Source organism: Euleptes europaea, chromosome 9 (genome assembly GCF_029931775.1).
Source record: "Euleptes europaea isolate rEulEur1 chromosome 9, rEulEur1.hap1, whole genome shotgun sequence".
NCBI classification, from domain to species: Eukaryota; Metazoa; Chordata; class Lepidosauria; order Squamata; family Sphaerodactylidae; genus Euleptes; species Euleptes europaea.
Window position 1 is genome coordinate 68,341,974 of NC_079320.1, and position 21,469 is coordinate 68,363,442.

Genomic DNA, 21,469 nt, shown 5'->3' on the forward strand with positions numbered 1-21,469 from the left:
CCGGCAGCCATGCCATCCTGCAGACTTGAGCTCCTTTTCGTGAAGATGTTTAAGAAGATACCTATCCTGCCTTAATTAGCTTGGTTTTTGGGAGGGAACAGTTACAGGCTGTATATTGTGTTTTATCTATTTATTTACTTTTATTTTTACTTATTTTACTTAATTGCTGTTATTTTAAAGTGGAGCCTAGCTGGCTCAGCTGGCGGAGAAGGGCTTTCTTTGAGCTTTCAGCTCTTCTGGATTTGCTTACCCTTTGTGTTTGTGTTTTCATGTTCCTCAAAAAGACACGGGTTTTGTTACAAATTGAGCATGAAACTGGTTATTATTATGGGGAGGAAAAAGAAATCGCCCTTTTGAGGAATTTTCAGTGCCCCAAAGAAAACAAAGCAGAATGGACGATTTCCTAGATATTAGTTCTCCCACTACCTGCTCAAATCATGGTTTACCCTGGCTCCCTTGTGATAAAACTTCACTATTAGCTTGTTCAAGTATTATTAATGAGACTAAAATATATTTTTCCTCAACACCTAAGCTACCAGAAATAGATTTTTCCAAAGAACAATATCTAAAGAAGTTACTGCACAATTTTAAAAATAATTTAAAAACTAAAACAATAAAAGTAATGTGCTGTTGAAATGACAACAGGAGTCAAGTTTCAAAAACAAAATGTTAAAGTTTTGAAATTCTAAAAACAAAAACTTGTTTCAGCTTTAACATGTACCCATGTTTAATCCGAAGTCCAATGCTTTGTAGGATAACCTGTCACGAATGCTACATTTATTATTGATATCTATACTGCATTATGTTTGTGGCAGTAAAGCCTCTGACGTGTATTGACGAGTGAAGTGATAGCATATGGTATCCATGGGTATAACGACATTCCTGGCACTCACCAAGTGTTTTAAGAAAGTGAGCGGGGCCAGATGGGGCTTCCCCCCGCCCCCAGCAGAGCTTCTGATTGACCACTGGAGACCTGATCGGCTGTGCAGATTGAAAGGCACCCTGTTAAAATGAGCTTCTGCCTGAAACGTTGAAGAGTAACTATTATAGTTATGCATAACTTCACTCCCTGACTTTTTGTGGTTGGCTCTGCCTCCTGTGGCAACAATTTTGTTGCTGTGTTTACCACCAGGTGTCAGAATTGCAAAAGTGTTTGCGGGGTTTAAATGGCGGGGCATAAAATGTTCATGAACATTTCAAGTGGTTAGGGAACTAAACTGAGGCTATCGTATTTTGGTCACGTCATGGGATGACAAGAGTCACTGGAAAAGACAGTCATGCTAGGAAAAGTTGAGGGCAGCAGGAAAAGAGGAAGAGACCCCACAAGAGATGGATGGACTCAATAAAGGAACCCACAGCCTTCAATTTGCAAGATCTGAGCAAGGCTGTCAAAGACAGGACATTTTGGAGGACTTTCATTCATAGGGTCGCCATGAGTCGGAAGCGACTTGACGGCACTTAACACACACAGGGAACTTAGCCATCAGCATGTGAGAGGAAAGGGATAGAGTCAGTCTGGCTGGGGCTAAAATCTCCTACTGGCCTAGGAACCTGTACAGCTTGTACGATAAGACGATGAACAGGAAAAGTTCCTGGGAAGTAGGGATGCAAAGAGACAGGAAGCCCAGAGGCAAAGTGGCTGAAGAAAGGGTAGATTAGGCAGAAATTCAAGGGAAGTGTAAGCGTGAGGAAAAGAACAGCAGCCATTGAGACAAGGCAAGAAGGAGCTAGTAAAAGAAAAGAAGTAAAAACTACACTTCGCATAGTGGTTTGAACTGTCCAGTTTATTCTTTGGCTATAGGCTTCTAGTATGATAATACTGTTGGTTCGTGTACTAAATGTGTTTTCCTTTCACAGGTTCCTGCATAAATATCACCTACAGCCAGTGCCAAATGCTGCCATATAACCTCACTACTTTAACTCCAGTCCTTTCCATTGTCAAAAGCATTGAAATGGAAAAATTTCTCAAGTTCTTCGGTTATCTCTACCGCCTCAGCTGCTATCAACACATCATGCTGTTCGGCTGTAGCCTTGCTCTTCCTGAGTGCATCAGTGATGGTGACGACAGGTATTTGGGAATGGAAGTTAGCCGGTTCTTAGAACCAATTGTTGTAGCATTTTGCATATCTAATCACGGTAATGCAGCTTTGGAGCGAAGCCTTGTGACCATTTCACTGAAAACACGCTGCTACCAAAGCTATCTCAAAACAGATTTTTGCCAAGCTAAACCGGTTGCAAGGAGCAAACTGTAGTATAATAAGCATAGGAACACTGGTGCTTTTATAGGTTACTTGTGCTGGTCATTGACCATAATAAAGATTATCTATCTAGCATAGGAACAGCTAATTAATGTCACTGCTACAGCACAAATAACTGGAATGGTGTAATGCCTGAGAGAGATTCTCTTATGAATTATAGACACGATCCAGCCACAATTAATTGCCAGTGTGGGGTAGTGGTTAAGAACGGTGGTTTGGAGTGGTGGACTCAGATCTGGAGAACTGGGTTTGATTCTCCACTCCTCTACATAAGTGGTGGATGCTAATCTGGTGAACTGTGTTTGTTTCCCCACTCCTACATATGAATCCAGCTGGGTGACCTTGGGCTAGTCACACTCTCTCAGCCCCACCTACCTCACAGGGTGTCTGTTGTGGGGAGCGGAAGGGAAGGTGGTTGTAAGCCAGTTTGATTCTCCCTTAAGTGGAAGAGAAAGTCGGCATATAAAAACCAGCTCTTCTCCTCCTTCTCCTCCTCCTTGTAATCCACATTGGGTTCAAAGGGAGAGTTAAACGCACAACTTTTTAAACAAAGACCCATAAAACCATTTCTCTTCTTTCCCTGCTAATGCTACCCATCTTCAGTGTCAATGAATTTTTTGCCGTCTCAGGCGGCTCCTGTAAAACCTCATAGGTTGTTCTTGTACTTTTAATAGCTGTATGATGAGAATGGTCATACAGCTGTTAGACTCGCGGTACAGTTCAGCAAAAGAAGGCAAGTAACATGGTTCCCTTTGGTGAAGTGAAGTGATAATTTTATTGTATGTAGCCATTGGCCATCACAATTTACTAAAACAAACAAATAATAATACATATACAATGGATTAGTAAATAAAATATTAAAATAGAAAATTGAATATACTAAAACATTTCAATTTGAAAGATAAGTAGCTGCCCAAGGATCCCTTTGGTAATCCTGCATTTAATGCAGAACCATATCTTAATCTGCTGTGGTGTAAAACATGTTTCTATGAGGAGAAGGATTTTCTGTTTAGACTGGTTCACACGTATATGTTTTTGATTGCTTGACACTTGATTATTTTCAACCAAATATGTAAACAGTCTTCACTGAAAAATGTATTTTAGTTGAAAGTGATGTGAACATTCTATCTGTGATTATTAATCGGTGTTTCGCCATTTGTTGCAACTAGGGATTGAAAAAAATTGGTATTTTTGGGATCCGGATATCAGGGAGCCCAATATATTGATATTCATGGTTATCTGGGTTCCAAATACCGGTTGAGTATTTGGATCCAAATTTTTTGGAGGGATTCCAATAGTATTCAGCTCCATTATTCCTGATAGTGAATCTGTCTGAGGTGCTGGAGGGGCTGTTTTTTAAGCTAATAGCACCAAATCAGCATCAGTGCTGCTGGTGCCTGTCCACTAAATAACTCCAAGTTTCAAGTGAACTGGACCAAGAGGTTCAATTCTATGGGCCCCTGAACAAGATGACCCCAGCTATCCTCCATTGTTTCTTATGTGGGAAAAATTCCAAGCTTTCTCCTGGGCAAATAGTAACCAAACACTCAAGAGCAACCATTCATTCATGAATGGGGAGGGGCTGTGGTTCAATTTGTAGAGCATCTGCTTGGCATGCAGAAGGCCCCAGGGTCAATCCCTGGCATCTCGTAGGTGATGTGAAAGACCTCCATCTGAGACCCTGGAGAACCACTGCCGGTCTGAGTAGACAATACTGACTTTGATGGATCAAGGGTTTGATTCAGTATAAGGCAGCTTCACGTGTTCATGTATTTAAAGCAACCACTGGCCAAAAGCCTCCCAACACAAGTAAGTCCAAAGAACCAATGCAGAACCGTGGAATCCCAGAAGAAGCATGAGACAATGTGTCAAACCTAACACAGCAAATGTCAAACCACAGAATCCAAGCCAATGTAGAACCCAAGCATCCAATGCAATTTAAAACTAGAGAATCAAATGCAAACCACCCTGAGCAAAGAACACAATATTGCAAGCCCAAGAACTGAATCTAAGCCAAGCCAACTGGACAGGCTGATATCAAGCCCTGGCAAGAAGACAGTCGTATTGTAAAATTAAAGAAGAACAATCCTGGTAGCCTTAAAATTCTGGCTCCTAATATTCTCGGTTAATCCTGAATATTTCCGGCATATTTTTTTAGACCAATTTCCCGGTATCTTGAAAAATCCTGGATACCATCCAGATGCCGGAATATAGCCAGAAAATACTTATAAGGCATTTTTCAGATATATATTCAGACCCGAAATATCCAAATACACATCCCTAGCTGAAACTGGAGGTTACTTTCGGGAGGTTCATTAACTCTATTAACTCTTAGAACATTGTCACTGAGAAAGCTCTACAATGTATGAATGGCTTCACACTGGCAAATCTGATTCTTTAGCATTTCAGGCAAAAAATATTCCCAGTGCTTATTATGTGAGATTCCTTAAAAAAAAAAAAAAATGAAACACTGGGCGAAATGCAGGGGAGGTTTCGCCTTGGATTTGCCACTCTCTAAATGCACATTTTCCCCAGCCAAATTCTCAAAACTCAAAAATAAGTCCCCATGCAGAGTTTTGAGAATTCAGATGGGGACAATGTGCACCTAGAGAGCAGCAAATCCAAGGCAAAACCTCCCATGCGTTTCCCCCTACTAAATTCTGAATCTAAGCCTGTGTTAAAGGAAGATTCTGTTCCCCAAAGGGAGCAATTCTAAGTACCGGTAGGTCTACTCAGAAAGAAGTCCCATTTTATTTATTAGTTATTCTTAAGTTGTGGCATCTCTTACAACAATTGTCAGTAAACTTCAATAAGCTTTCATGTTGCAGGGTTTCTTTGATGGGGAAGCGTATTAGGTTACATTGAATGAAGCTGGCAAAGATATATTAATTCTGTTATGTAACCATGTTGGGAATTTCCATTGCTGTAGTGAAAGGAATACATTTCAGTAGAAGATGAAGAAATCTATTAATTTGCAGGATGATTCGCATTGATTCATGCATAAAGTTTATATTTGATTACACGTTAAATCATATGATTACTTTATGCAAAGTTACATTGTGCAATCACAGTGATTGCATAGAGATGGCAATCACAAATCCACAGGTGCCTCATACACAACCTCCATGCAAATTTTTGACAGACTTACATGCTGCTATCTATCCCAAATGCTACTCACCTGCAGAAAACCTGATTAATCACTGAATATCTGCCAGTAAGGGATATAATATGGGCAATCTTTCCATGTGGTTGCTGCAGAAAAAATATATATCATGCTTCATGGGCCTTATGCACATTTTATATTTTATCCGAATAAATTGGTAATATTTACATGTTTGTTATGTGCAGTCCAGATGTCCCTCTTTGAACCTTGTGGATACCTGTTTTCAATCACTGGTTGGGATTTTGGAACTTCTGAAAAGTGATTGTAATGCACTAGAAGCTGAACATTTTGCTGCTCTAAGAACCCAGAGCACTTATCTAGACTAGAAGCAGCAGCAGCAAAACCTGACCAAAGCTATGTCTCACCATTTATGAGCACTTTGTTTCTATTTAATTTTAAGTTGTTTAAAGGCATGTTTGGATTATTCTGGCACTGATCTAGAAGTGTCCTTCTAGAAGCATACCTTCTGTTATAACCAAATTAGACAATGAAACCTGTAGAGAATTTAGAACATTTGCTAGTGTTGCTCTCAAAATTCTTATATGCTTGCTAGTTCTTTATTTGGAAATGTTTAAGTTCCATCTAACAGGCAATGATTTTAACTTTCTATGAGCATAGAAAAGTTTGTATAAGTAAAAAGAATATCTGCTATTTTATTAACAGGAGGAATAGAGTCCAATTTAGTAGTTCTGCATTCCCAAGCTGAGTTTTCAAAGAATCCCCCCACACAAACAAACATCTATTAGATCCCCCCCAAAAAAACATTTGTGATATGATATTGGGTATTCAAAGTCAAGGATTCTACTACCCATGTTTAAAAATACTTTCTAGATAGTCAGGTGTAGAGTTTTTGCTATATTAGCGTAATAGTTTTAATGCATGAATTGCAATTATTTCAAAAATAAAACCAATCAGGACTGCAAAACATCGGAGGGGAAAATTAAAAGACTCAATCAAGAAATGGGCCTGAAGTGGAAGGTGAAAACCAGATCAAGGATAAAGTTATTAAAAGCTCCTTGAGTGTGCTAGGAATAATCACATTTGACATGACAGATAAGAGTGGGAAGAAAATAGAGGACTGTTATGGTTGCTGATGGGTGAAAAAGAATGTTGTTAGAAGTATGAGAGAGATTAACATGGGAGTCTCTGAAAACAAATGGATGACTTATTCTAATTATGATTGTCAAAGATTAAGTGAGCGTTTATTATAAAAATTCAGACTGCTTCTGAAATCTAGTTCAAAGATGCGATCTCTTGATGTTTCTGTTACTTTCCAAATCATAAGCACTATACTCTTATTACTTACGTCATTAGCTGTATCTCTTGAGGAATTAAAGACCTCTAAACATAAATGAAACTTCTATTATTTTATTGCATAGTGTTCTCAGAAGTAATATTATCTAAGACCAGGAGTGGTTCAACATCAGTGGTACAACTGCCTACAGCTGAACACTGAGTTCTATCATGGTGCCAGATGGCATCAGTAATAATTCACAGTTTTCCTTTCCTCATGCCCAATTTCTCCAAGAGGTGATTTGTTCATAATACGTTTTAAATTGTGGTGGAACAGAAGCACAGCTCTGCAGTATGGATGGCTTGATTAAACTCACCACTGATTAAGCTGTTTCCTTCATGTTCACTGCAACAATTGCTCTTTTAACTCTGAACAGTGCAACAACAGCTGACCTTACCTTAAAAAAACAACACATTGGCACTATCATGCCATTAAGAATGAGTGTGGTCAGTTTTTCTGTGTGAATAGCACTAGCTTGCAAAGGCTTTGTATATAAACATAAATCAAATTATAGCAGCCTTTCTTTATTGTTTACTTTCTTGCTTTTTTTCTTCCTTTCAGCTCGTAACTTTCCCTGTTCTGATGTTGTAAGGTGTACCTTGGTCACTTCTATCTTTTTTTGTTATCGTTTATACCATTGTTTTTTCTCTCACTCATCTCAGCTGAGAACACAGTACCTCCTTGTTTCTACTCTCAGTAGGAAGGAATTGGAGAATCTGGCAGATTCATGATCTCGATGATCACTTCATGATCTCGATGTCACCAAAGTGTGCCTGACTGTCCCAAGGACCCAGAAGAAGAAGAAGAGTTGGTTTTTATATGCCAACTATCGCTACCACTTAAGGGAGAATCGAACCAGCTTACAATCGCCTTCCCTTCCCTTCCCCACAACAGATACCCTGTGAGGTAGGTGGAGCTGAGAGAGTTCTGAGAGAGCTGTGACTAGCCCAAGGTCACTCAGCTGGCATTGTGTGTAGGAGTGGGGAAACAAATCCAGTTCACCAGATAAGTATCTGCCGCTCATGTGGAAGAACAGGGAATCAAACCCGTGCTCCAGATTAGTCCACTGCTCCAAACCACCGCTCTTAAACACTACACCATGCTGGCTCTCAACCAGCATACCAGGATGTCCACTACCAGTTTGGAGCACTGCCCTTTGTGTTGGCTTCAGTCTCTAGAATGTATTTGAATGGTCTCAGTTATTGCTGTTCCTTAGAATATGAGGAATCCATCTTCATTCCTATTTGAACTACTGGCTTCTGAGGTCAGATTCAAGAGACCATGCTCTCCATGATATCTAAGTGATTGCCTAGTGTCTCAGAGAACATGGATTTCTCCTAAGCCAGAAGAGCAGCCTTATACTAACATAATTGCCACAGCATCTGGGAATAATAAATTCCATCCAGAGAAAATTGTTTTCTTCTCAAGACTTAAGGGAGTAGTTGGTGTTGCCAGCCAAGCAGATCTAATGTTCTTAGCACATCCTTCCTAGATGTGCACATCCTTCCTATGGCCACATTTTCATGTGTGGATTCTCCCAAGGACCCTCCTATTTCAAGAAGATATCCAGATAAAATGCAAGATGCAGATTTCTCTCTCTGTTTTCAGCCAGGCAGAACATGCTCTGGTATTTTCCAAAATTTTACTTTCTAAAGGGAAAATTGTAAGATGACTCCATTCAGTCATACAACTAACCGTGAATGCCAGTTTAGTAGGCTGGGATGCCAACTACAAGATGTTGTTTGTTCAGGAGAGCTGGTCCATAGAAGAACTGGTCACAGCATCAGTTGTCTACATCTGACTGCCACATGCTTACTTCTAAATATGTTCTCTACAGAATTTTGAGCAGGTGGTCTTCAGGTAGGCTGGTAAAACTGGAGGAGTGAAGATCTGGGGCAGGGATAGATTAGGATATAAGGGCAGAAAGATGAAGAGGGAGTGAGTTAAAAAACGTTAAAGTCAACACAATTTACAGTGCATTCCTGAGCTTTCAGCATGGGGGAATGGCGGTGAGGAGGCGCTGCTGTGGCGCCTCCCAACCCATTTCCCCAGTGCCGAAAACTTTAAAAAAAGCCTTTAAAATTTTAAATGGGGCTTTTCGCCCCATAGAGAAAAGTGAGGTTGCGCCTGCTTTTTAGCCTTGCTCTTCTCGCCGCCAGCGTACCTGGTGTGAAAAGGGGCAGGAGGCTGCCTAATGGCAACTCCTTCCCCCAGCCCGTACTGGGAACTCCTTCCCGGACGCCCCCTGGAACGCCGGCTCAGGCCTTTACGCCGGTGGGACTCCAGAGGAAGGCCCCGTCAGCATCTTGGGGTGGAGCTGCTGTGGCAGTGCCTGGAGACCGGCGTTGGGGCTACTAACGGTGGCGTAAGTAACCCGGATGCTGGCGCAGAGGTCCCTAACGCTGATGCAGCGCCTTCCTGGCCTCCTAAGGGCTTTTGCCCTTAATGCTCAGGAATGCGCTGTTAAAGATGTTAGACATTATTTCTTACAATCATTTAAAATTATACTGCAAAAATATTTTTGTTGGTACTTCTTACAAATAAAGCTAAAGAATTCTGATGATTCTGATTTGTTTTGTAGCAATCTAATACTAGCTAGAGAAATTTAATTAAACTTTTAAACGGATAGTGCTGTTTGCCAAGTTATATACGAATAGGTATTGTATGAATTTTCATGCTTCTTAGGTGTTTCATTTGTTGTAATCTTGGTTCTTCAAAAAGAGCTGACGTTAATAAAATTCTCATCATCCTTATGATAAATCTCAAAGAGAGATCAATCCTGGGCCTACAATGAAGACACATGACATAGTTTAGGTTTAATTGAAGCCAGGAATTGCTGAATTCCTGATATGGAATTGTTGTTCTAGTTACCTAGCTAATACTTTGGTGAGCAAATTGAGGCCCTTCTGGCTTGGGTGACCCCACCCTAACTCTGGTAATGCATACTTCTGTTGGTCATTACCCACATACCCTGACACAGGAGAGCCTAGCAATGCCCTATCTCTCACAATAACAACTAATGAGATAGTGAATATGGTGGGCCCCAAGAAAATCTGACTCCAGTTCCCAAGATGATAAAGCGTAAGAAGCTGGAACCTGATTCATGTGTTACAAAGTCCACATGGTGGACATGTGGCCGCTACAAGGCCTTTGGATCAAACATTTGCCTGGAGTTCCATGCTGAGATCTCAATTCCTAGGAGCACTGCGGACCAATTCTGATTGCAATGTTTCTGATGTACTGGATGAAACAAGTATAGCAAGGCATGTTTTCATCAGCTCAGTCAATTTTGGTAATTTAAAGATATTTTCCTTGGAGGTTGCCAGGAGAAGGGAAAGAGGAAATAATGTGAGGAGGGGATGCGGGGGAAATTGAGGCAACCCTCCAAAATTCTTGCAGGTTCCCCACTGCACAACTGGGCTCGGCTCAGCCTGGATCTCCAACTTGGTCAACGTTTTACTGGGGAGAGGTCACCGGGGGAGGGAAAGCTGCCCATGGAGCAGCAGATAAAAATAGCTCGTTGGAGAGTGGGAAGGAGAGAAGGAAGCAGGAAAAGGGGGAGAGGCTATAGGGGCTGTCAAGGAAGGGAAAGAGGAAATATATACTGGCCTATGTTTTTTTTAAATAAAGATTGATTGATTGAAAGAGTGGGGGAGGGGAAAATAAGATGCCCCATACCAGTCCTTGTGATCCCCCCTGCTCGTAATGTATAAAACTTACACAAAACAATTTTTCATTTATTTGGACCATATATTCATTATAGGAGTTGGCAGGTTTAATAACAGAAAAAAGTAAGCAGTTCTCTTACAAAGGGATTTCAAAGGGAGAATAGAAAGACAGACTGCTGAATTACAACTAATAATGAAGCTCAAGACTATGCATTCTCCTGGACTTAATAGAGATCTGGGATTCCTGTCTCATTACCAATGTTGATTTCTCCACGCCTACTACCTCTGTGCATATCACACCTAATCCGATCACGCCTGCTAATGTCATTCACTTGCTTTTGACATTTACATTGCCATTGTGTGCCTAATTCACTCTTCTCTACTTAAGGATAGATGGAATCACATTCTAGTTATATCTGAAGAAGTGAGCTGTGGCTCATGAAAGCTCATTCCCTGCCAGAAATTTTGTTAGTCTTTAAGGTGCCACTGGACTCTTGCTCTTTTCTACTGCTAGTGATATCTTCATACTACATATATATTTCCAAATCAAGGAATCACTGCTATGGTCAATCTCATAATGAAATGTGCCCTGTGTGTTGTATAAATGGTACATAATGACAAACCAACAACAGGTTTGTCCCCAATAGGATAAACAAACCCCCCACTGCTATTTTGGCTCAGGAAAATAGTGCAGGGGTGTAGGCAGGAGAACCTGCTCCCCATATGCTGGAGTTCTGACCAAAATCAGGCCCCTGCGGTGCTTCCGAGTTGACTTCCCATGGGGAACTTGCTGCAGTCATATGGGACAATTATATAACAGTCATATTTTGTAGTTTTACCCTCAGTGATATTTGAAAGGAGGGGTAGCCCACTGTTACTGCGGAGCCTATGAGGTGATGCAGGGTTTGTGGCATTTCCCAAAATAGCACAGCAACTTACTTATCGTGACATTAAACAGTCGTGTTTGTAAGAGACTAAACTTGATCACAATTTATGGTTAATTTATTTTACTGAGAATACAATCCCAAACAGAGTTATACCCTTTTAAATCCATTGAAGTCAACAGGCTTAAAAGGGTGTAACTTTGCTTAGACTGGCACTGTCAGGTTTGTAGTGGTGGTAAGTTTTACATAAATGCCATTACAATTTTTGACACGTCCAGCTTTTTTTTGGCCGTCTCCTGTCCATAACATGTGGCTCCCTTTCACGGGATCTTGCCGTTCTCCTTTAGAAGCCTTGTTATTTCTAAATGGTTATTTAAGTTGTTTGTATAACCCGCATAAGCAAACAGCATTATGAGAGTTCAATTTATAATTGTTATGGTTGAACTGATTTATTGAGATTTCCCCACATGCACAGCATTTCATTTAGAAGAGAACACTATATTAATATGTAAATGTGATTGCTGAAACATAAACTCAGTTAATAAAAAAAATGTTTGTGTCTGTGTGAGAGGGAGAAACAAAAACTTACAAAGCTACAGGAGGACCACCCAGCCAGATCTCCTCTTTAAAGCCTGAAAAAAAGGATCAAATCAACAAATTCCAGTTCTGTAGCTTCCCAAGAGCAAGATTAAGTTTAAATAATAAAGAGCACCCATAGATTTATGTTTTTAGTATTCAGTACGGTTAATGGGTCACGTCATGAGACGACAAGAGACACTGGAAAAGACAGTCATGCTAGGAAAAGTTGAGGGCAGCAGGAAAAGAGGAAGACCCAACAAGAGATGGATGGACTCAATAAAGGAAGCCACAGCCTTCAATTTGTAAGATCTGAGCAAGGCTGTCGAAGACAGGACATTCTGGAGGTCTTTCATTCATAGGGTCGCCATGAGTCGGAAGTGACTTGATGGCACTTAACACACACACACACAGTTAATTGGTCTCTAACCATGTGATCCTACGCTGAATTACTCCAGTATAAGCATCTTGACTTCAATGGATTTAGTTTGGGATAACTCACTATAGGATTGCCCAATAATTGGGTGCTTTGAAAGCCACAAGATAGACAACACTTTCTACAGCATTATGGGGCTTTTGCGAGCAATCCTAAGCCTACTCAGAAGTAAACCCCACTGAGTTCTATAGAATTTACTTTTGAGGAAGAGTACATAGGATTTGTAACTGAGCATAATCCATGCAGTTGAAAAGTCATCTTTGCCCTGCCTATGACTGAATGTACAGCTATTTTTATGGAGCATTTATTTTGCTACAAAGTGCTGTTGTAGTGCTATGGGGTATGGAAACAGCACTACTGCAGCACCAAGTAAAGGAAAACAAATATTGTAACATCTCTTTGGAAATCCAAGTGTAAATCTTTTTTTTTTTGGGGGGGGGGAAACAGTGTAAGTGTCCCTTCAATTTGTTCTGTCTAAATATGTTGAATCCATGGTTGAAGACCGACCATCCAGTGATAATGAACAGCTTTTACTCCCCTGGTGATCTTTGTGTATTCCCATTATTTTAGTGTTTGGATTTTATTATTTCAAAATATGTAACGATAATATTATATGTGATGCTTATATTATAAAAGGTATTTGAGTTCCCTTACATCATGACATGTTGAAATATTCTCTTTAGAGCAATTTCTTGCAGTTGATTGAAACACTTCTACCATAGTGCTTCTTGAAAGATTTCTTCAATAGTCCATTACACACAACAGTGATGAAATTATATACATTACAATGGAGTGTTCGCATCTGCCGTGATATTTGTGTGGAGCGTATTTGTTATCTCCCTGCATTTGAAACATTTGGTGGTGCTGTTTGATCATCATCCCACAACTAGGGATGCTGTGAACTTCATGGCAAACAGGTTTGGTAGGCAAAAATGCCATGTTCAACAGCCTTGAGCCAAACCTTGAATGTCCTCTCCTTTCCACTGTCTTGTTCAGTTTGATGGCTGTGCCATAGTTATAATATTTCGCTTTCATGTCTTCCTGTCTTTCAAGCCACTTTTGTATCTTTCTCTCTGTGTGTTAAGTGCCATTGAGTTGCTTCTAACTTATATCTGTGCAGTAGGTGAAATAGATTGTCTCCCATGGTCATGGATGGTTGGGTGAGATAATTAAAGGAGGGGTGAGTGTGTATGTGGGAGCGTGCGGGTGTACTAACTGACACTTGCTAACCAAGGCCAACATATGCAACAAAATTTGAAGTCTGAGTTCTATAAAGTCAGGAATTGGCTTCATTTAAAAAGAACTCCCCCTCCCTTGCTTTTTGCCTTTTATTGAAGAAACTGTTGAAATGGTTTTTCATGCTTGCCAGTGTGGTATATTGGTACTGGATAGTAATTTTGGGATTTCTTTTTCCTCTTTCCAGTTACGGAATCCTGCCTTGTCGATCATTTTGCGAGGCTGCAAAGGAAGGATGTGAACCAGTTCTTGGGATGGTGAATTCTTCGTGGCCAGAGTTCCTTGCATGTTCACAGTTCCAAAACAAGACTGCAAGTGACAATAGCACGAAGGTCTGCTTCTCACCACGAGAAAGAGGAAAGCACTGTAAGTCCTTTACTAAAATTTTCTTAGCTGGAGTGTAATTATGAGGTAGTATGTATCGATCAGGTGGCAGTTGTGGCCAGGAACCTTTCCTCCAGCTATGCTTGTTGTGCCAGCTATCTTTCTTCATGAATGATCAGGATCTCAGCTCAGTAATCCATGCCTTAGGAACCTTTTGGATGGTCTTCCATAACATGCTGTGTCCTAGAATATAGTTTCAAAAGTACAGTTGGTCCAATACAAAAAGTCCAGAATTGTAACCAGCTCGGAGTTTGAACTATCTACATCAGGGGCACTGAACTCAATTGTTACGAGGGCCAGATATGACATGAATATCACTTGGTCGGGCTGGGCCATGTCTCGATAGCCCAAATTGAGAGTGGGGGTGGGTGGGTGGCTGTCTCAGCTGGCTTGCGGGCTGGATAAGAGCTCTCAAGGGGCTACATCTGGCCCTCGGGCCTTATGTTTGACACCCCTGATCTATATTGTTTGCATATTTGTTTCCAGGCATGGTTTTGGTCATCATTAAAGCCCTGCACAACTTTGGCCCCGAATACCTGAGTGAATATTTTCTTCTGCATGGGCCACTTCATGCATGAAAATCTTTCAAGGGATCTATTCCATGCATGCCCCCAACTACTTGGTGCCCTTTTGGTGGGGAACCCATAGTTACGAGACCCCTCCCCAAGGGTATTTGTCTGGGCTTGTCTTTGCTGGCATTTGAAAGGGAGGTGAAGACTTTTATTTCATAGGGCATTTAACTAAATTTTAGTATGGAATTTTCATTAGAAATGTCAGTTTTAATTCTTGCCCACTTGCTTTTAATTTGTATTCTACACATAATAAATAAACAAAGCTTGTTTCAAAAAGTCTGAAAACGATGTCAGCTGGTATGGAAACAGACAAAATTGAGAAAGCTGCTAAAGTTTGGAATAAATATTTCCACAGGTTTCTTAGATGAGACTATGCAAGGGAGAGACGTTTTATCACTCTTTCCTCCTGCTTAAGCCCTTTAACCTATTCTTCACCTTGTCTATATACTAGAAAAACAATATTTAAATGGCATTCCAGTGGGTCAGAAATGAACCTCCCTAGTAAGGAAAAACGTCAGCTATATTTTTCTTTTAGTCCTCCCTCCATCTCCCTTGAATCTTGTTTTCTTTTGAGTAATCAAAGCTGGGAACAGTGTTTAAAACTGATGTAAACAAAATAAAGATAATTAATGAGAAATGCAGAATGCCAAGTAACTTAATTTCTGAAGATGCAAAGTCTTGGAGGGTATCTGTCAACATACCTGATCATTAAACAGCTTTGAAACTATTTTATACCCTTCCCTTAATAGACACTTGTATCCAGCTACATATCCCTAAGGCTTAAGGGCACTTACGTTTTTGGAAGAGCAGACTGTGATTTCTGATTCCCCCTTATTTATTTATTTTATTTATTTTTCGAATTTTCTAACCTGCCCTCCCCAGCAAGCCGGCTCAGGGCAGGTGACATCATTTAAAATAATACAATAATAATTGGTACAATAAAATCCACAATAAAATACCTAAACCCCCCCAAACAACAAGGTGACTCTCAAAATACAATTAAACAGTGAGAGCCATACAGGAGGCCATCCCTTCAAGTTCAAGATGTTATGCATATAAGAAGGGGAAGGGTAGGGAGGCCAGTAAAGATGATACCTGCAGATGTCCTCAATTGTAGGCCTAGTGGAAAAGCTCTGTCTTACAGGCTCTGACCCACTGCAGACCTCTAGTTTACCCTCTGTGCTGTTCCTTAGGATCCAGTCACCCCCTAAAAAACAACATTTCAGGATGGGAGGGGGTTCAGTGTGCTGCAGCAGGAGGAATGAGCAGAAATTACGATGCTGTCTTTAAAAAAACGGTCCTCTTAGGGCTTCAGAACTTCATGGTTGGATGCAAATTGCTTCCAGATGGGGTTCCCCCCTTGTATGAGGTGTATTAAAACCCCAAATTAATGGGGACTCAACTCAATGTGATTCTGCGCATGCATCATGGATTTCCCTAGGCTTTCCCCTTTAAACCTGACCAAAAATAAACTTTGGGTACTTTGGTTTGGTTCAAAGGGCAATCTGCAGGTGCACTTTTGCAAGCCCAGCAGAACCAATGACATGTCCAGATGCCCAGCAGAACTAGGGTTGTCAGGTCCTTCTTTGCCACCGGTGAAGGTTTTGGGGGTGGAGCCTGAAGAGGGCAGGGTTTGGGGAGGGGAAGGACTTCAATGTCATAGAGTCCAATTGCCAAAGCGGCCATTTTTTCCAGGTGAACTGATCTCTGTCGGCTGGAGATCAGTTGTAATAGCAGGAGATTTCCAGCTAGTACCTGGAGGTTGGCAGCCCTAAGCAGAACCCATTGCCACTCTGGTAGTCCAAGCTGAATTGGACCAAAGTCAAACCAGAGAATCTCTGCAGTGGAAACTGAAGGTGTGTGTGTGGGGGAGGCACGTTTGCAAGCCCAACAGAACAAATGGCACCATACATAATGCCCAGCAGAACCCAGTACTACTGTAGCACTGAAAACTAAACAGGATTAATGTCAAACCACAGAATCCCTGGAGTGGAAAAGCAAGTTGGGGCAGGGGGCACTTTTGCAAGCTCAGCAGAACCAATGGAATGGTTCAGCAGAACCAGTCTGGAGGTGCAAAGATCAACAGAGCTAATGTCAATCCTCAGCAGAACCAATCCAAGCACTGAGCAGTGAGTAACACTGTAAAAACTGCAAAGGGAACACAAAGCAACTCTGGCAAATAAACCCTCTTGATGACAAAAAATGACAAAGACATTTGAGATTGACACAAACAACCTGGCAAACCCATAGAACCCCTCTGAGACACAAAACAAAAGTGGGTAAAAGGGGGGTAAACATTCACTGGGAGCCTGCAAATGCTGGTTTCCAATCTTCCCAGTAAATCCTGAATATTTTGGGGAATTTTCAGGACCATTTCTTTGGTTTACCGAAAAATTCCCAGAAATGTTTGGGAGGCTGAATATACCTGAAAAATACCAGTAAGATATTTTTGGGCTATATTTTTGGCTTGGGTGTATTCAAATGCACACCTCTAAGTAAAAATACAGGTTGAATATCCCTTATCAGGAATGCTTGGGACCAGAAGTGTTCCATATTTTGGATTTTTCCATATTTTGGAATATTTTGGAATAATTGCAATATTTTGGAATAATTTGGAAATGATTTCCACGCAAAGCTTTAAATTTGTTTGAATTCAGCATTTAAAAAAATATTCTCCCCGAATAAAATATTTCAGTTTAAGTATCTGTAGTTATTGGGGCATCAAATTAACAAGAGGTACATCCTCTCCCTATTTTCACAGAAAAAAAGAACTAATTGGTATAAGTTATTAAATATGCAGAATCTGAGGGGGGGCCTAAACAAACAAACAAACAAACAAAACACTGTACCACACGGAAAAGTGTATGTCTAGGCTCTGGGTATTTGGAACAGGCTCTGGGAGTTGTGAAACTTTTGCCACCAAAAGCAGACTTTTTAAATGTGTGCAATACTTGACTAGCCCGAGGTACTTGGGCATCTGACTTGGGGTAGTGAACACACCACAACATTTGTGTAATTTTCCCCCTCAAAACTTTCATACACTTTTAAAGAGATAGGAAGAGTGGTGGATTGTTCACACATCGAGTTAGAACAAATAGGCACTGAACATCTTTTTTCAAAAACAGTTCTATGTCTTGTTCTTCAAGTAAAAAAAAATCTGTCTTAAAACAAGAAAGTCTTATTCCCATGTGTCTTTATTAATAAACTGTGGGACAAGCTCTAAAAACTCTGGAATTTTGCGGAATGCCAACTCAAAAGGAGAGCTGCTCAGTGACAGAAGAGAGATCCTCTGAGAAGTCTTTGTTCCAAGAGACAACTGCTGCCTGTGAGAGAGTTGGGCAGCCCATTCCTGAAGGTGGGGGCAGTTAGGCAGTGGCTGGGAGCAGCGCAGCCACACCGTCTCCACAGAGGCTTCCTGGCTGCTACGAAGAAAATAAAAGGCATTTTTAAAATAAAAACGTGAAAATGCCCCCATTGAGTAAAGTGAGGCTATGCCACCAAAGTACCTGGTGTAGCAATACTGCAGCTCGAGAGGGCGTTCCAGGGCAAAAGGGGTTTGGAAGCTGCCTAAAGGCAGCTCCACCCCCAGGAACGCCCCGGGAACATCAAACAGGACGCCAGCGCGGGGACTTGTGCCACTGGAACGCTGCCAGGAGGCAGAGCCTGTGCCAAGCCCCACTACATGGTGTGGCGTCCTGGGGCAAGCGTGGATGTCACCCATGACAGTGTAAGTGCTCCTTTACCCAGGTTAAATGGGCAGGGCACTTATGCCGGCGCGGGGTCACACCAGCTCCTGAGGAGCTTTGGCTCCCCCCGTTATTTTTCTTGAACAGAACTGAAGTTAGAGTATAACTGGAGCTCTCTGGCATTGTCCTATTGGACAGTTTAACGTTTAGAATGAGGAAGGAGGCAGTGCATGGGACCAGAGAGAAATAGCTTGGCCCCTTCTTTTAATTCTTTCACATTAAAAGAAAGCTAAAACCTCACTTTGGTTCAGATCCTGAGCCTGGCTGCTCAAGTATCTCAGAATGGTGATGGTTCTCCCATAACTTGGGCCTGAAAAGGATCGCTTGGCCTGTTGAGAAAACGTTAGTGATTGCCAAAACATTTTTATTATCATTTATATTTTTGATTATTAAAATGCTTGATCTTTTATTTTTATGTCTAGACTTTTTGGGCCCTGTTGTAAATAGCATTTATAAAAGCAGAATATAAATAAACCGTCCTTCATTAATTTCTGGGGTATTGTCCAAACCTCCCAAATATAAAATTATTTTAAGTGAATGGCTTATGAAATGTCTGTTGAGTTTTTAATAAGAAAGTTGTATTCATCAAAGAGTAGAAAGGCTTTATTATTTTAAAAAAGTAAAGAAACTTCCATGTCATCTGGACATTACATTTTATTTCAGTAGTCTATGATATAGTGGCATAAAGTTCTAAATCAAGTGAAGGGATTATCCAGAGAAGAAAAATGTAAATAATATATTCAGTTGTATAGTTGTCAAAGCACAGTGGCCTCTCATATTTTCGGGGGGGGGGGAACAAAGTAAAGTTTAAACTTTACCTTGGCAATAAACATGATAGCATGAAAAGAAAGGTGGTCGTCATAATTCATCTTTTTGAACAGAACATACAGTTACATCATGGAACAATATAAGCAGCCTTTTCAGTCGCTTTAAATCTGAGAACATAAGAAGAAAAAGATAAAGCTGAGTTACCAGTAACCCCACTGCAGATGAAAAGCTGTAGGAGCTTAGTGGACAGCATCTTGGTTATGCATATTCCAACTTAAATTGTTCCAGGTTGGTTTCCGGCCTAAACACTTGTCCTAGAGCTGAGAAACTAGTATTTTTGTTAAAAGATACCAATGGGTTTGTCTTTCATAGGGCTGCCCTGTATGCTCTGGCAGCAAAGAAAATAAGGGCCAATATGGCTGCTAAGGGAGCAGATCCTTCAAGCTTATTTTAATGGTCGCTAGGTCCCATTGGTCAATTGGGACACCATCACAATTTTTAGTCATTATTTTTGTTGTTGTTTTTGTATGCATTGATTTAGCATAGTTTTATTATGTATATTTATTATTAATCCAGAATTTTATTAACCTAATATTTTCTTTTATTATGTATTTGTGGTATCCTTGATATGTTTGTAATGGCCTATGACTAAATGCAAATAAAACCATTCATTCATTCATTTAGCTGCTAACTTAAATTGTTCACACATAAATAGCAACATAACTTCTGTTTATTGCACAGTACTAATAGTCATTCTCTGGCTGCAAAGGACAAACTAGAACTTGTCGTATTATCTATTTATTTCATTTGTAGCCTTTTTCACTGAGACTGAAGGCAGATTACCAAATATATAAAACAATTCAGTCAGACAGCATAGGACATTCAATAAACAATACAATAGTATCAGAATTACAGAATTATTACTAAACAATACAAACAAAAAACAGCCTAAGGCTTAACATACGTAATGCAGAAAGTGGATTACAGAGATAGACGATAACGCAGTAAAAGTAAGGTAATTAGGGTAACAACAACAACAACATAAAATTCAGGTTCGGGTTTATTGGGCCTGATTTTTTTTGGTAAATCTGAAATAAGCAGAATACCAGTACTGGTAAATATGGGTATTCGGCCTTATTCCCGGATTTCCTAAAAAAAAATCAGGTTCATTATAGTCTATGGATTTTTTCGAAGCTCCTGTAGAGTCCACAAATTTTCAGGGTAGCTTCAAGGTACTCTCCTTGCATGAACCCCAAAGTTTGGTGAAGATTGGGTCAGGGGGTCCAATTTTATGGGGTCCCGAATGGGTCGCCACCCTCTTCCATAGAGAAGCACTGTAAACTTAAAATGCTTCTCTATGGTGGAGGGGGTCGACCCCTTCAAGACCCAATAAATTTGGATCCACTGTCCCAAACTTTACCAAACTTCGGGGTTCATGCAAGGAAAGTCCCTTGCAGCTATGCTGCAAATTTGGTGACTCTACCTTGAAAAATGCCACCAAGGAGTATTTTAAAAGTACTTACCTTTCTTAATCTGTAAAGGCTGCTTCCTCTCCAAAAATCATGGGAAAACTCAGTTTCCCATGAATGCTTGCAATGCTGCACAATTGTGCAGGCCTTGAGCAGTTTGCTGTGCCACAGCCAGCAAGCTATACAAGAAAATTCCCCAAACACCCATGAAGCTGCTATATGGACCTTGCTGGATGTTGTCCTATTGTTGCTGGTTACGAAGGGGCCCCCATAACAGTTCAAGCTTCAGGCCCCCAAAAATGTAGGTTCGCCATTGGGTGTGATGGTAACTTTTTCAAACAGGCTTTGATTCTTTTATTCTGCCCCGTAATAATACCTGATCCTGAAATCTGCCTGACTGGACCATTGCTAGTCCTTACCGCTTAACAGCAACTTTAACGAATGTGAAGAAAATGTTTTAAATAACTGAAAATGAGTGTTAAGTATGACCTTTTTAAAAAGAAGTGTTTAATTTTTTTTCAGCTCTTTGTGATGGGGACGAGAGCTTCTTGTGCTCCAGCGGAATTTGCATCCCGGGGATACTCCAGTGCAACGGCTACAACGATTGCGATGACTGGAGCGATGAGACACACTGCAGTACGTTACTTAGATGTGTTATATAACATACGTCTGGGGAAGACAACACTGCCACTATTCAGATGGGCTTAGTAACAAAAGTCACCTATTGTAACAGGAAAACAGCTTTGCGTAGGATTGACGTATCCCTGCTTCTGATGTCCCTTTCAGAAAAATCTATGGGCCTGTTTACCTTTGACCAGTCTGACCACAAACTATGCTTGCGGACCTGTTAAAATTTATGTTTTAAAAAGTACTTTTTCATTGGTAGTTCAACAGCCCATATTTCTGAAAAGACACACAGGGATTCTTTAACAGTTTTTTTTTTTTTAATATCTGGGTAGTCTCCCCACAAAAGCTATCTTTGTAAAGAGATAACCCTCTTTGTTTATAGGCCTTT

At 40.6% G+C, this 21,469-nt stretch overlaps 1 protein-coding gene across 1 annotated transcript in view; it reads left to right on the plus strand.

Moving 5' to 3' along the window:
* Positions 1-21,469, plus strand: part of CORIN (corin, serine peptidase) — a 126,107-nt gene that overhangs the window by 30,058 nt on the left and 74,580 nt on the right. The window contains exons 4-6 of the mRNA XM_056855088.1: positions 1,858-2,068; positions 13,703-13,881; positions 20,977-21,090. Coding sequence (XP_056711066.1) covers positions 1,858-2,068; positions 13,703-13,881; positions 20,977-21,090 — 504 coding nt within the window. The remainder of the gene's footprint in view (positions 1-1,857; positions 2,069-13,702; positions 13,882-20,976; positions 21,091-21,469) is intronic.